The sequence below is a fragment of the Notechis scutatus genome, chromosome 10, assembly GCF_049901735.1.
Source record: "Notechis scutatus isolate UNSWTSFEM ecotype Mainland chromosome 10, rNotScu1.2, whole genome shotgun sequence".
In the NCBI taxonomy this organism is placed as follows: Eukaryota; Metazoa; Chordata; class Lepidosauria; order Squamata; family Elapidae; genus Notechis; species Notechis scutatus.
The window spans coordinates 15,700,643-15,717,622 of record NC_142018.1 but is presented as its reverse complement, the minus strand read 5'-3'; the positions used below and the strand labels follow the sequence as shown (position 1 = coordinate 15,717,622).

The 16,980-nt window shown below is 39.0% G+C and overlaps 1 protein-coding gene across 1 annotated transcript in view; it reads left to right on the top strand.

The window, feature by feature from the left end:
• The window catches only part of PCDH11X (protocadherin 11 X-linked), a 605,637-nt gene that overhangs the window by 454,837 nt on the left and 133,820 nt on the right, over positions 1–16,980 (top strand). Inside the window, exons 6-7 of the mRNA XM_087972141.1 lie at positions 15,834–16,032; positions 16,459–16,545. Of these exons, the coding sequence (XP_087828267.1) occupies positions 15,834–16,032; positions 16,459–16,545 (286 nt within the window). The remainder of the gene's footprint in view (positions 1–15,833; positions 16,033–16,458; positions 16,546–16,980) is intronic.

The window sequence follows — 16,980 nt, the reverse complement described above, 5'->3', positions numbered from 1 at the left end:
GCTTGGAGTTAAGCAAAATTTTACAAGGCTCCGTGACCTTAGGTGCAAATTAATTAATCTGGGTGCTTCCTGAGTGTGGCTTGGAAAAGAAAGAGAATACAGGTAATGTTCTGACCTGACTCCCAAACACAACAAACTCTCTGTAGTTAAATAAATGTTCCCTTTATTAGGAGCGCCAGCAGCCCTAGCAAAAAGTCAGTCTCATAGCAGACTAACGAGTCTGTCTGGCAGAGAGATGAATAGTTGTCTGCCACACCTATTTATTCTCCGCCCCCTGCCTTTGATCCCCAGAGCTAGGGTGGAGCTCCACTAGCAACAGTGGCTCTTCTGTCCCAAGGACCGGCTGATAGATTTCCACTGCTCTCCTCTCCTCTGCCTTCTGTGCATCCGCATGTCAGGCACTGCACCCAGCTGTTCCTCCTCTTCCTCATCAAGCCACCTCCAGACCTGGGGGCTGTTGACTCTCCATCTGAGGGCTGACGGATGGCCCAGTTTCTGCCTCTGTCTCTGCCAGCTCCATTCCCTCTTCTCCTTTTAGGTTCCCTTGATGTTGGCCCTGACTCCCACGTCTCCTCCTCTGATTCAGCTGCTGGAGGGGCTGACAGACCACAACAGGAAGACCTTGACTTACAACCACAACTGAGCCCATAATTTCCATTGCTAAGCGAGATAGTTAAGCGAGTTTTGTCCCATTTTGCAGCTTCTCTTGCCACGGTTGTTAAGTGAATCACTGCAATTGTTGAGTTAGTAACACAGTTGTAAAGTGCATCAGCTTCCCCATTGACTTTGCTTGTCAGAAAGTCGCAAAAAGGGGATCACGTGGCCCTGGGACACTGCAGCCGTCATAAATATGTGTCAGTTGCTAAGCATCTGGATTTTGATCACATGACTACGGGAATGCTGCAACATTGTAAGTGTGAAAAATGGTCATAATTCAACTTTTTTTCAGTGCCGTTGTAACTTTGAACGGTTGCTAAATGAATTGTTGTAAGTCGAGGACTACCTGCAGAATGAAATCTGTACGTTAGATGCAATGGTAGGATTCATTTTTTTTTTACTACCGGTTCTGTGGGCGTGGCTTGGTGGGTGTGGCTTGGTGGGTGTGGCAGGGGAAGGATATTGCAAACTCCCATTCCCTCCCCACCCCACTAACCTGCTTTCCAGCTCTGTTCTCCTGTGCAGAGCAACCAAAGGAGACCCAGCCGATCAGCTGGGACTCGGGAAGCAGAGAAGAGATGGGGTTGGCGGGGCCAGTCAGAGGTGGGATTGGCTGGTTCTCTGAACTACTCAAAATTTCCACTACCGGTTCTACAGAACTGGTCAGAACCTACTGAATACCACTTCTGGTTAGATGTGACATTCAATGCATCTTTTCAAGGACTGCTGAAACCTGAATAGAAATTTTGTTGTAAACCTACAGAATGAATAAACTCTGCTGTTGTATATGAACGTTTTCTGAGAACAATCTCTTATTACCACAGATTGGCCCTAAAGGGCACTAACTACATTTCCACAAAGTAGTTGTTTGTGCATTTTTTCTCTTCGGAAACATAAACCTTTCCTCTTTCAGAACTGCGTCATAGTTGTGCATCACAGCACAATTAAGTAGTTTCCGATGCTCGTCTGTTCCCGTGTATTTTGTTCTTGGTAGCTCCGAGTGATTTCCTCCAACCTGCTACTCTGTGGACACCGATTTGTTACAAGTGAAAGAGTGCAGGATCACAGTTGTGCCTCTGTGTGGTAGCTTTAATGATCCCCATTAGCAGCAGCTCTAATTCACTCTTCTGCAATAAATAGAATAAGTATCTTTCTCCTGCTTGTTGGAGGTTGGGTTCACACAGAAAATCAATCAGGGAGTTTTTAGGGAGAAAATTGGGGCTGGCTACATTTGTATGACTCCCTGTGATTCATCCTGCATCTCCGAAGAGCTCTATATTGAAAACCATTTTCACAGCTGAACTGACAGTACTTTTGTTGCCGTCGTGAATAGCTCCTTTGGTGAATGAGCCATTGTGGCTTTAAATGAAATTCTCCCTGCAACAGCAGAGCCAATAAGACTGGGTGCATTGTGACACCTAATCTCTCTGTTCCAGGTTGCTCCCAAGGCAGTCCAATCATCCCTTACAGATTGTGCAAATGTGCAGCAAGGATGGGAACTGGAAGAGTCAGGAACCAGAGACGAAGCATTTCTCAGACGTCTTGTTGGGATGGTTCGACTTCTGTAGCCCAGGAGAAAAATCTAGGCCATTTAGTCTGAGTTAATTTTTTTTTTTCCTCTCGGTTCTTGGAGATGGTTAACTCTTAATTGATGAGTTCCTTTAATAAAGTTATCGCTGTTAGTCACCGATGCTGAATTTGGCAGCATGCCTCTTTGGCAGCAGCATTTCCCCCCCCCTGTCTTGTTAGAGCAAAGGAGATCATTATGGTGTGTTTTAGAAAAAAAAAGAGCTAATAACATCTCTGGAGTTCATTTCCACCATTGGAGTATACAGAATTAGGATTTTGCAATAAATTGTCTCACCAACGAATGCAAACCAAAAGCTAGGCATCTTTGTTGGAACAATCTAATGAGTTTAATGCTCAGCTCTGCACCAAGCTTGTCTGCCATTTTCTCAACATGTATGTAACTCTCTAAACCTGCCCACACATAGATATTTTCATCCGGTAATTATAAAGAGAAAGATAGTGGAATTGCTTGTTCTATGAAGCAGACTTATCCAAAGAAAATATAATTTCATGGATCTCAGTTTTCAGTTTTCTGACCCACAATGCCCCACAGGACTAGTAACTTTTAAGAGTTCAAATACAACAATTTTTAGGATCATAAGATAGTGAGCAGTGGTGGGATTCAAAAATTTTTACTACCGGTTTTGTGGGCGTGGCTTGGTGGGCGTGACATGGGAAGGATACTGTAAAATCCCTATTCCCTCCCCACCCCACTAACCTGCTTTCCAGCTTCGTTCTCCTGGGCAGGGCAACAAAAGAAAACCCAGCCGATCAGCTGAGACTTGATGGGAGGCAGAGAATACATGGGGGCGGGGCCAGTCAGAGGTGGTGTTTGCCAGTTCTCCAAACTACTCAAAATTTCCACTACCAGTTCTCCAGAACTGGCCAGAACCTCTATATATATTCCTTTCCACTGCTTGTATAGTGTGTCATGCAATTCTAAAATCTAGCACAGGCTGTCTAGGTTTTCAGGTTAATTCCTAAAAAAATCCCTCTGAATATAGTTGGAATTTGCTGGTGCTATGCCATTAATACCTGGTCAGGTTTTTTCCCTGACCCCGTGCCCTCTTTTAAAAAGTTCTGGAGAACTGAAAAAAGCTTATTTCTTATCTTTACTTTGTATTCTGTAATGCTTTGTTGAGGGACCAGCTGCCCTACTAACATATATTTTTTATTAAATTTCCAAGTTTTCCACAGAGATATAAGAACGCAAGCTTAATTCAATACCTTGTTCATATTTCAGCCATGAAGAAAATGTTAGACAACAATTGGTTCTAATTATATTTTGTCATGGAAACCCCTCAAAATAAAAAATAAAATATGAAAGTGATTAATACATCTGGATATAGATTAGATTAGATTAGATTAACAGAGTTGGAAGGGTCATCTAAAGGATCCTTGGTTGCCTTGAAGACTTTAGTAGAAGGCTGAGATTGCAAGAGCCGTGGTGGCACAGTGGTTAGAATGCAGTACTGCAGGTTAATTCTTCTGACTGCTGACTGTCAGCAGTTTGATCCTGATCGGCTCAAAGTTGACTCAGCCTTCCATCTTTCCGAGGTCGGCTAAATGAGGAATCAGATTGTTGGGGGCAATAGGCTGATCTTGTAAACCGCTTAGAGAGGACTGTAAAACATTATGGGGTGGTATATAAGTCAAAATGCTATTGCTATTGTTTGCTATTGCAGCCTAACTCTGCCCACTGCCAGGAGTTCGATCCTGACCGGTTCAAAGTTGACTCAGCCTTCCATCCTTCCGAGGTGGGTAAAATGAGGACCCAGATTGTTGGGGGCAATAGGCTGACTCTGTAAACTGCTTAGAGAGGGCTGTAAAGCACCATGAAGCAGTATATAAGTCTAAGTGCTATTGCTATTGTAAATAAGACAGTAAAATAGGAGCAGGGCAACAAAGAGAGAAATTTCCTAACGGAAATAAGGAAATGCAATTCCACAATCTCCTTTCCACTGTTTGTTTTGTTCTCCCCTCCCCCCTCCCTGTGGAAGCAGCAGGCTTTCACAATTTCCAAATCAATTTGGACGGGACACAATTCCCAAGAGAGATCACAAAAGTCTCTCTGAGCAGCTCACCCACATGCTTTCAAGATTGATAAGTAACTTTGCAAGTTAATACACTTGGAGGGCTGTGGTGGCCCCGAGTGGCAGGGAGCAAGATTGATTAGGAGTAGCAACATCTCTTGCTGCAAATTTCTTGGTGGGTTTTTTTTTTTCCACTTGTGCTGTGGTCCCCAGAGGTCTGTATAAATGTGAATGAGACAGATTTTTTTTTTTTTGGTTGTTGTTGTTGTATGGTTGAATTTGTGGTCTTTTATTGGGGAGAAATCAGGAGCGTTTCTATTGGCATTGAGTGGCTAACAAGACTGGAATGCAAATGATGGGTGGCTTTGGCAACAAAGGAAAGATTTCAAAGTCTCAAAGAAAACATCCAAGCCTTTAGTGCAAACTGCACTGTGAGTACTAACTCTGGGGGGGAGGGAAAGGGTGGATTTTGTGGCCACTATTAAACAACCACAAAAATAACATTGGCAGAAAAACTGAAATCAGCTTTACAATGATGGCTTGGAGCCTCCTTAGCCGATGCCTCGAAATCATGGTGAGATCATGAAAATGTGTATTTTTTTTCTGCAGACTTATACTGGAATAACAGAGTTGGAAGGGACCTTGAAGATCTTCTAGTCCAACTGCATGCTGAAGCAAGCGAGCCTATACTGCCGTGATGGCAAACCTATGGCACGCGTGTGGCACGTGGAGCCATTTGTGCCGGCATGTGAGCTGCAGGCAAACTTACCTCACTGTGCATGCGCGCAGCTCACAGCTGATTTTCAGCGGGTTTGAGGCCTTTTTCGGCCTCCCAAAGGTTGAAGAAGGCTTCCGAAGGCTTCTACGGGCTTTGCAGGCCGAAAAACCAGCCCCGTTTTGTCACTTCCTGTTTTTCAGAAAATACCGGAAGTGACGAAACGGGGCTAGTTTTTGGCCTGCAGAAGCCTTTCTCAAGCCTTCGGGAGGCTGAAAAAGGCCTCAAACCGGCCAAAAATCAGCCGTGAGGCACAGTGCAGGTAAGGAGGTGGCGGGGGCAGGAGGGTGGGGATTGCACGTGCATGCATAGGGGGCATGCATTGCCTTCTGGGTGCTGGTATGAGAGTGTGGGTGTGCAAATGCACGCACAATTTTTGGCACAGGAGCCCAAAAAGGTTAGCCACCACTGTTATACTGTTTCAGACAAGTAGCTGTCAAATCTCTTCTTAAAGACTTCTAGTGATGAGGCACATCTGGAGTCAAGCCTTTCCTTTGTTGAATTGTTCTTCTAAGTTCTAGGTTGGTTCTCTCCTTGATTAGTTTCCATCCGTTGTTCCTTGTCCTGCCCTCAGGTACTTTGGAGTATAGCTTGACTCCCTCTTTTTGGGGGCAGCCACTTATAGAAGTATACATCTAGGAAGCTCACAGAAGAAACATTTAAAACAGATTAACCAACCTGGTTGGTGAATGAAGAAGAAGATGGTTTTGGATGTGTCGGTATTCTGCTGCAATAGTTCAGTTATACTTCAGTTCAGTAAGGAGAATATTTATTTGTTTGTTCGGTTATACAGATGGAAGGAGACAACGTGCTATCTCTGTTCTACTCTGTTACATATCAACAAGGGTTTAAACCTGGAATAACCAAAGGCCATCCTCTTTGCTATTTTTTTCCAGTGCTAATTGCTTATAACATGGTTTCCGGTGGCTCTGGAAGTGTCTGTGTCTTTTGATCAATAGGTTTGTAGATAAAGATAATGTAGATGTCATATTAATCTCTCTTCGCTTTTATCTCTTGCCTGTTGTTCTCTCTCTCTCTCTCTCTTCTTTCTGCTTGTCTTCTGTCCTCTTTTATCTTTCACTTTTGATGTTTGCTAATGTTTAATAAATAAACATCAAGCTATAGTTTTGCTAGCAGAACAGAGTAATATGTGTGTTTGCTGCAGTGCAGATAGGCAGATTAACTGGGAGGTTGCTGAGCCCAGATTAAATGGGAAATAACCCACACTAATTTTTCAACAACAACAACAAAAAAGTTGTGTTTTACTCCTGTCCAATTTTTATTGCCTGATGGTTTCCCCCAAGCCAATGAGAACCTGAGAAGCTTCTTGTGTTTTACTTTATTACATTTTTAAAGAATGAAGCCTCCGATTGTTCATATGCACTCGTAAGACTAAGTCCCATGAAACCCGAATCCCTTATTTATTAGCAGATATTCACAGAATCGCACTGTAAATGCAAAACAGGTTGCAGCCTGGCTACGAATCCCAAAAGCCACTCCTGGGATCAAAGCCCCCATGTGTTGTTACCTTGTTTCATAAATTTGTAAGTCTTCCTCCATTTAACCATTCAGTTCTGAACACTGGCTTTAAAAATGTTCCTTTTAAGAGACAGAAACATTGCCTGTGTTTTGATTGTCATTTTTTTTTTTCATTCCGTACCACTGAACAGTATATTCAGCTGATATATTTGCTAATGGTCCATAGTCAGGAATGATTACTCAGTATTGATGAATGATCCTTTAAAAAAATGAAAAGGAAACACATTCATCCCTGCTTAAAAATACAAAGCATAACATAGGAGTGACACAAGGAGAACAATACAAATATTTAATTGTAATGGTGCCACAAGTGAAGTGGCCTCAAGGAAAGGTAACTGAGTTTCAATATGAGACAAAGAGACAAAATATACAAGATTTTCTGATGATGAAATACCAGTCTTATATCTACTACTTCCAGCAGGAGGAGGAGGAGGAGGAGGAAGAGGAGGGGAAGAGGAGGAGGGGAAGAGGAGGAGGAGGAGATCAACAATATGGAAGAAAGAAGAATATGAGCACACGATCACTGTTTTTCTTGGGAGCAAATTGAATTTGGAAATACTAGTTTCTCCCTAAATAAACCATTTCTGTTATCCCACTGATGATAGACAGTTAGAGAAAATCGCATATAAGAACTGATTCCCACCATTTCTGCTAAACCATCTTTAAAGAAGCAAATTGAAAGGAAGCTACCAAAAATTGTTGCCTTCATGCCAACTCACACTCCTGGCTTTGCAGTTCAGAGTTGTAATTGTAATTATAATTAACGTCAGTGCCATGGCTCACCATGCTAATTGATGGCATCTGTGAAGCTGTTTAATGTCTTCAATTACAGACTGCAAGTCAATAGGTAAGCAGACAACAGTTTGTTGTGATGGATCTCACACTGATTTCTGCTCCAAGATTGAGAAGAAACAAAGCATCAAACTTCCTGCCCTTCTTCCCACATGAAGACCAATATAATAGATAATATTTGTAGATCAAAGTGAATAAGTTGATTACTCTTTGTTTGGAAACTATCTTAACTGTTCCAAATCTGACTTCTTTTTTTTCCTCCCCCAAATTCATTTAGTAAGCAAATTCATTTAGTTGTGTATGTTCTGGTGCACAATTTTTCTGAACATATGCATTTCTGTTTGCAGTTTTATAAAATGTAGAGTTCATTTACAAAACGTAGAGTTCATGAAAGTTCCTCCGACAACTTCTATTTTTATTCATTTTTTAAAAAATGAATACATGCATGAAAATTTGGCCAAATTTTAAGTGGGAAAATAATACAGCCTTATACTGTATGTGTTTATACATTCATTCACAATGCAAAATTAAGTTAGTTTGTTTTCATGTGAAAACTAAATGCATTTTTCACGATCAAGATACAATTTTGTTGTTAAGTAATTTAAACAGGGCCTCCTTTATCATAGATAAATTACCCCTTCCTTCTTTCTACATACCTGCCTATGAGTTTCCTTTTTTACATTTTTCCTTGGAAATGGATATCTCTTATGATGAGATCTTACACATTGAAACATATGATTGAGTGTATACGTATACATTGGTCACATAGTAATATTATGCCATTATTATTTTTAAGAATTTTATGGAAAAATTTCTGCCCTGATGACCAAATGTTCTAATCTTTAGCTTCAGATAATTTATTACACTAAAATGTAATTGGCAGAATTTAGAGCCAGGATTTTTTTTAGCAATTTTAATAGCCCTAGTAAACTTTCATAAATCCTAATGGAAGTCTTTGAAGACACCTTTAAAATTAGAATGACATTTACATATTCATTATGTGCCATCAAATCAGTGATGATTTCTAGTGACTAGATAGATAGAAAGATAGATAGATAGATAGATAGAGAGAGAGAGAGAGAGAGAGAGAGAGAGAGAGAGAGGAGATTGAAAAAAATAGACAGATATTGGATCAGCTTTCTCAATTTCTTTCAGTTGAAATCTTATTAATTCATATCTCTCCATCATGCAACCACCTAAAGTTCTACCCTTATGTATTGCTTTATTAAATTAAGAATCAGATGGCAATGCACATAGAATTAATTTTGCATTCAGTCTGAAGTTATAAAAGCTGATAGGAAGATGTACTTTCTTGAAACACAATTGAAAATACTCTATTTTGAGTCTGGTTGTGTCTTAAATAATGCAGTGCATAGCAAAATCAAAAAGGGTGTTTAAGTAAACTTTTATCACTAATTGATATTCTTTAATTGATAATATCTATAACCAAACTAATGAAGGCTTGGAGGTGTAAAGCACCCATTCCTCATTGATGAATCCTCAATTAGGATTGGCTGGAAGGAGAATCATGAAAGAGAACTTCAACCCTAGCTATGTGGGAGTCCGACTTGATTCCGATTCATGTTCAGTTGGAGATGCCCTTATATGCTCATGTCACCTTTCTCTCTAAAGTCAATGTTGCATTTGTATCAATCTTTCTAAGTGATAGGAAGTGACTGCCTTGCCTCAGGTTGATATGGTAAATTGCTGCAGGCAGGAAGAGAAGCTGCACTTTGGCAAATGACATTTATAGCACTGCCCAAGCTGTGAGATTTGAATAAAGCATCACCAAAAGGCAGAACTAAGAACTGTGATTTATTAAAGACAGGGAGCAGAAAATAGGACTGGCCATGATAAATAAGAGCAGCCTGACTACTTGCACATTCAGCTGTTCTGCAAGTTTTAGGACATCTGTCTTCACACTTGAAGTTGCCAACAAAAATGCTTCTTAAGTCATATGTGTGTCTACCTCCTTTCAATTTGCTTTGCTCGAGATGGTTTTAAGGGCTCTCACAGTCCATATGGATCTGGCTTCATAAATATCTTAATTTCTGTATCTATGAAAATTAGACTGATCAAAACTAGAAAAAAAAAGGACATTATTGTAGCGGCATCCAAATTATGGAATTCCTTTCTCCATGTATAGTATCCGAATGGTAGTATAACTTTTATACACAATTAAAATGTATTTGTTTTTTATCTTTGTCTTGTTTTAATAAACTGTATGTTAGCTTGAAGTTCTGGTAGATTGTTGTTGTTGTTAGTTGTAAAGTCGTGTCCGACCCATAGCAACCACATGGACAATGTTTCTCCAAGCCTTCCTGTCCTCTACCATCTAAAGTCCATTTAAGCTCATGCCTACTGCTTCAGTGATTCCATCCAGCCACCTCATTCTCTGTTTTCCCCTTTTTCTTCTAATGCCCTCAATCTTTCCCAGTATTAAGATCTTCTCCAGCGAGTCCTTCCTTCTCATGAGGTGGCCAAAGTCTTTGAGTTTCATCTTCAGGATCTGGCCTTCTAAAGAACAGTCAAGGTGGATCTCCTCTAGGACTGACCAGTTTGATCGCCTTGCAGTCCAAGGGACTCACAGGAGTCTTCTCAAAGGTGCTCATCCTTCCTTATGGTCCAACTTTCACAGCCATACATTGCAACTGGGAAAACCATAGCCTTGACTATACGCACTTTTGTTGGCAGGGTGATGCCACTACTTTTTAGTATGCTGTCTAGATTTGCCATAGCTTTCCTCCCCAGCAGCAAGCATCTTTTAAATTTTTTTGGCTGCAGTCCCCATCTGCAGTGATCTTGGAGCCCAGGAAAATGAAATTTGTCACTACCTCCATTTCCAGTAGATAGCACCCCAAAAATCTGAAGAAAGCAAAGGGTTTGGGAAGCCTGAACCAGGCTTAGGCAACTTAAACTGCCACCCACCAAAAAATAAAAGAACAGGATAAAAATGGCTAAAATGAAGACATAAACTAAAATAATTTGAACCACATTTCTCAACAGAGAAATGTTGTCAACAGCACCAGGGAAGTGACATAGACAAATTTATTTAATGTTAGAACTTCAGTCTATAAACCAGACACCAGTTTAGTTGTGTATCGATGTAACATATTGCAGAAACATTAATTATTTAATTCTGCTTTTAAGTCTCATTTCAATACCTAATTAGCATACAATAACTGCCTTTTGAAAGTTAAATTAGATATCCGTGACATTTTGAATATGGCAAGATTTTCCTCCTCCTCTTTTTTATGTCTCCTCTTTTGTTTCAGTTTTTTGGTTCTTCTGTGCTGTTGATAAGGATGAATGATGATAGTTTAATTCAGAGATGTTGTTCTGAGGGGGAAAATGATTAACACATCAAACTTGTTATCTTTTATGGCTTGAAAGAGAATTAGAATGATTGGGAGGTAATCCTTTTGAGTTTGTCGAATAAATAATTTAAAGTCACCTTTGATCAGTTTCCCAAAGAAAAAGAAACCAGCACAATCTTCTGACTGGGTAAAATATTTACAGAGGTTTTTTTTGTTTTTTTTAGTTCTTCTTAAGAAAACTGCTCAAATATATTGGAGGAGCATGAGGGATAGTTGAGGTTAGAACATCCTGAGAATTTTGCAAACCTCAAAGATACAACAGTGAATGTTGCTACAAATGTACCAATGCTTTCCAGATACATGAATATGTAAATTTGTGATTCCATGGGTGAGTTCATTGCTACCAATGACTGGATCGATATGTCAAGTTTTCATATCTCCTGTCTTCAATTTGTGATGTCAAAGCTCTGCCTAATTTGTCGGAGTATGGACAAAAATGACTACATGCCTCTGTAGGCATTCATGGCCTGGTATTGGCAGTCCTTGACTTACAACCATTGGTTTAGATTCCACTTGAAATTACAACAGCAGTGAAAAAAGTGACTTATGCCCGTCATTCACACCTGTGACCATTGCAGCATCCTCATGGCCACGTGATCGAAATTTGGATGCTTGGCAACTGACATGCACTCAAGAATTGGTGATCCCTTTTAGCAACCTTTGGACAAGCATAGTCCATGGGGAAGCCAGATGTACTTAACAACCATGTTGGCTAACTAAAAAAATCACTTAACCACTGTGGCAAGAAAGGTTGTAAAATGAGGCTTAGCAACTGTCTTGGCATAGCAACAGAAATTTAGAGCTTAATTATGATCTTAGCCAAAGACTAGCCATGTCTATATTTACTTTCCAGGCGTATAAGTTTACATTTATTTATTTTTGCATTGCCAAATGCATCTTTTCTGTAGGGTGCACTTGGGGATGTGTGGGTCCTTGTGAGCAGCATAAAGAAATGAAACATGTGGATGTTATGTTTGGATTTCCCCCCCCTGTGCGTTCAGGAAGGGTAACTTGAGGAAGATTGCATTAAATTGTGATATGGAGAGAATCCCTACAAGCTCCTCTCTAGATTTTCTTAGCAATTAACAGGTAAAAGGTAAAGAGTTCTCTGTGGATTTTATTCCTCTAGTTGTTGCCGACTTTAGGGAGTTGTGCTCATCTCCATTTCAAGGCCATTGAGACAGTGCTGTGTGAAGACATTTCCATGGTCATGTGGCCAGCACGACATCACGTAGCACTGGTACCTTCCCACCGAAGTGGTACCTATTGATCTCCTCTCATTTGTATGTTTCAAACTGCTATGTTGGCAGCAGCTGGGGCAAGGATGGGAGCTCACCCCATTGCATGGTGCTTAGGTGTCAAAACTGGGCTGCTGGCTTTCCAGCCAACAAGCCCACTGTCTTAACCGCTGAGCCACTGTGCCACTCCAGCAATTAACAGGAGCTGTTCGAAAATTTCCTAAAGTAGTTGAAATCCCTAAGGAAGATAAAGACAACCATTGGTTGCTCTTAACTTCCTATTTAGAAACCAGCACTAAAATCTCACAACTTTTCCTTGTTCTTTTTTCTCCTCCTCCCCCTGAGTATTTTCTGTGAGAAGATGAGGTTTAGACTAGGAAAGAAGAAAGAGCGTATTGGAAATGCTGTGATTGCTCAGGGCTTGATTTTCAGATCTGCTAAGTACAGGAAAAATGAGAAAAGTACAAGAAAGGAGAAACTTCTTGATATTCAGTGCCTCCGACAGCCCATTCCCAGGTGAATAGGGCACCTTCAGATCTCGCCGGCCTTTTTCAAATAATAATGATAATGCGGAATTTCAAATAATCATGACAAGAAAGACGATGCAAATAGAAACTATGTGCCATTTATTTTCTTATTGCATTAATTATTTATTCTTCTTTGCCTCCTCCTCTTCCTCCTACCCCCCCCCCCCAAATAAAGAAATAGGGCAGCTGGGGTAAAAGCCACTGAGCATCAGTGCATCCTTGTCGAGCATTTCTTGGAGTTAATTAAGCATGTTGAAGAATAGCCAATGTCAAAAGTGTCTGTCTTTTTTCAAAAGTGTCTGTCTTTTAAGAAGCTATGGCTTTTAAGATTCAAAATGGGAACATTGGCAGGACTTCTCTCCTCTTTTGCGAGAATTCATGTTCTTATGAAACTTTCTTTAAGGGGACGGTGGGGGAGAGAATAACCTTTTCCAAATCTTAAATTGGCACAGAAAAGGATGTGACTTTTTTTTTTTTTTTTTTTTGGAGAGAGAGAGAGGATAAACTTTCCCAAGCTGTTTTGAAAACAGCAAGGTGACATATAGATAAAATTTTCAAGTTTGCACGACCCAGATTTCTCTTTTTATCCACCCAATGCATGCCAGCTGAAAGCTTCTTTTTATTTCTCATGTCTACCCAGCCATGAGAAATGATGTTAGCTTCTTACAGTTTTCTGGCAACAGAAAGGAAAGCAGGCAACTGAAAAGGAGGTGTCAACAAAAGCTTACGGTGAACTGAGGCCATGGGGCATTTAAGGATCTGAGATTGGTGATTGCAATCTCATGGGTTTTGCTAGACCATGAATGGATCACCATCGTGCAAAGTTGTCTGAATGACAATCAGATACGTCCTTGAAAATCTACTCAAGTATGGCTTTCAAGGTCTACTCAAATATGGCCTTGAAGATCTACTCAAATATGGCCTTGAAGGTCTAATGAAATAGACTCATTGAGAGTTAAATGTAGTGGTAAGAGTATTGATCTAAAAAGAGGAACCCAGATTCTCATCTACAGATATTTCATGGGTAGCGCAATAAATAGAGAAAAACAGGAATGCTTGGAAAAAAAATGGTGAGATCTATTTGAATTTGGTTCTGCAGTCAATAAGAAATTGCTTGGTATGTTCAGCAGGCAATATCTATTTTAAATATTACCATTAATTTAGAACTATATTGTTATAATAAAGGTGAAAGTTTACCTTAATGTATTAGTTTGCAATCTTAGACATATGGAAAAAATAGTATTTGTATATTGATGAATGACTTTGTGATGACTTTTTCAACCCTCATTTGTAAAATAATTATATAATCCCCAAATGTGGTCCTAAATTAGTCAGAAATATAACTAGTGCTTTGTGATAAATGACTTTGTGCTAAATTTAGGCAATGTCCCTAAATATCTCTGAGCCCTGATTGGCATAGAAAACGTTTCAGATTTGCTTGTATACTTTTAAGTGAAAGTTGATTTTCTTAAATTAAGTATAATTACTATAAGGGCATCATAAAAGCAATACCTTTTTTTCTTTTTGTATTGCAATTGTAATATGAAATAAACAGAACAGTTCACACTTGAATTATTTTATTGTTTAAATAATACTTTATTTAGAACACTTTAGCATTTAATATATTATTCAGAATAATTTAATTTACTAACCTCTTACTCAAAATAAAAATTCAAAGGTATTTGTTGATAACTGCACAACAGAATATTTTTAAATATTTCTGAGAAGAAAATTTGTTGTATGAACAAAAGTATTTTGGTTGGGGAAACAGGCCTTAAATATTGTCATTCTTCTATATATTCTTCTAAGCACCTCAGCTACTAAATTCTTAAACATTGATCTTATGTTAGATATATTGAAATTGTCTGGCTGTAATTTTGCATCTTTTAAATGCAAAAACCCTCCAATCAATTCCATTTCCAAAAGATGTTTACTTTACCTGCATTATTTAACATGTCAAATTTAAAATAATACCTACAAAATTTTCAAAAGAGAGTCTTGGATAGTGATTGCATTTAAAAATAAGACTGATTGATCTACCTAGTACACAATATAATATTAAAAAAAAACCTTTCACACACGAAACTGACTCATATATCACATGCGCACACTGTTCTTCACCTGTTTCACAGAATAATTAAAACTACTGTGTATAAGAGGATAGACTGGTTGGTGTCTTCTGCCATCCCATTAGACCCACCAAAAACTGGCCATTACCATAAGTAGTCTTTAACTTACAACTGCAATTGAGTCCAAATTTTCCTATTGATAAGCAAGACCATCGTTAAATGAGTTGGGTCCCATTTGATGAACTTTTCTGACCTAGTTGGTTAAGCAAATCACTGCAGTTTTCAAGTGAATCATACAATCTTTAAGTGAATCTCATTGACTTTGCTTGTTGGAAGCTAGCTGGGAAGGTTAGCAATGGTGATCACATGATCCCAGGATGCTGAAACTATCTTAAATACATGCTGGTTTCCAAGTGCCCAAATTTTGATCACGGGACCATGAGGATGCTTTGACGGTCATAAGTGTGAGGACACATTTTGAGTGTCGTTGTAGTTTCAATTGGTCACTGAACAAATTAGAATCAGAATTAAAATTATTAGAATTAGAATCAGAATCAGAATTTTAGGATTAGAATTACTTATAAATAATTAGAATTTTAGAATTAGAATTATTAAAATTATCAGAATCAGAATTAGAATTATGAGAATTAGAATCAGAATTTTAGAATTAATTCTAAAATAATTAGAATTAGAATTTTACAATTAGAATTCTTCTTGTGCCATATTCCTCATTGGACATTGGCGATCAAATTAGAATTAGAATTTTAGAAATAAAATTTTAGAATTAGAATTTTAGAAGTAGAATTATTAAAATTATCAGAATTAGAATTAGAATTTTTACATATTAGAATCAGAATTTTAGAATTAATTCTAAATAATTAGAATTAGAATTTTAGAAGTAGAATTTTAGAAGTAGAATTCTTGTTCTTGTGCCATATCCATCATCAGACGTTGGCGATAGAATTAGAATTATTAGAATTAGAAATATTAGAATTAGAATTATTAGAATTCCCTATTGGCCAAATGTTGGTTGTAAAAAAAAAAACCACGAAGAAGTGATTGTAAAACAAGAACTGCCTGTACACAATAGACACCCTGCAGCATCTTAAGAGATCAACAGTGTTTCATAGGGTCATGAAATGAATGATTGTAATTAGAGGACTCCCTGTCATTAAAATAATACATTCCCAGTGTTGGGAGGACTTGCCAATTCCTTGGGAACCTTGTTGGAACTCTGTGGTTTTCTTCCTTCTGCAGTCCCAGCGCCGAGTTACATTTCATCTCCCCGATGGGTCTCAAGAAAGCTGCAGTGACAGTGGGCTGGGAGACCACGAGCCCAGCAGTAACACCAGTATGACCCACCCTTTGCCACTGGGTTTCCCTCAAGAGGAGTACTATGAGCAGACCTCACCCAACAGTCGGACAGAGGGAGATGGAAACTCAGATCCGGAGTCCAGTAAGTTTGTTGTATTTGGTCATGTTTTGCTTTGAAACCACTCCAGGGGGGAAAGCCTGGCTTGAGAAGGACTTGAGAAGGCAAGAGAAATGATCTTTAACGGAAAGCAACCAAGCAAGTTCAGGTAAGCACGAGGACAAGATGGTTTTTCTACTTGCCTCTGTTTAAATGATTTTTTTCCCCCTGTGCTTGCTTGGGATTATTGTGAAAGTCAGATAATGGAGCCAATTTTTCACTTCTGCTTCGAGATGGGGGAAGGCTAAAGCTTGGCAACCTGTAAATTTTAAAGCATACAATGCTAATCTGGGGAGGGGACAAAAAAAATAAGAATAGGACATAAGAATCAGGATCAGTAGAGCTGTAGGGTCAAGAAGAGGGTATTTTTTGAGCAAAGCCTGGCCTTGAGTGGTTCTATTTTAATTTCAGTTACATTGTTGGGCAGAATACAAAGGCAGACTTTCCATTTTGACTGGGCATTTGAAGAACCTAAAAATTGCAGCAAAGTTGACAAAGGTATGATACCCCGCTTGAGTGATGATGATGATGATGATGATGATGATGATGATGATGATAGTGATGACTTGAAACCTGCATTTTAAAATGTTTATGAATAGATTGGATGAAATAATTTGTATGGGATTTGTTTTCAAATTCTCATTGTTTCAGACAACCCACACTTCACTTCTTACGTTAAAAAAATACCCAAATTATTATGTGTAATTTTGAAGTCACAAAACTTTGGGTGGGAAGGAGTTGTGCATCCATTCTTTTGCAGCTGCTTTGAGATAAGGCAAACAATGTCTTTTTAACATCTTTTGAAAATCTGAAAGATGGATTATTGTTACTATTTTTAGCCATATCTGATTTATTTAAACCATTTTTTTTTCAATGATGGGAGGGGGTGTTCCACTTGAAGCAGTACGGACCAATATGTGCTACATTCTTCGA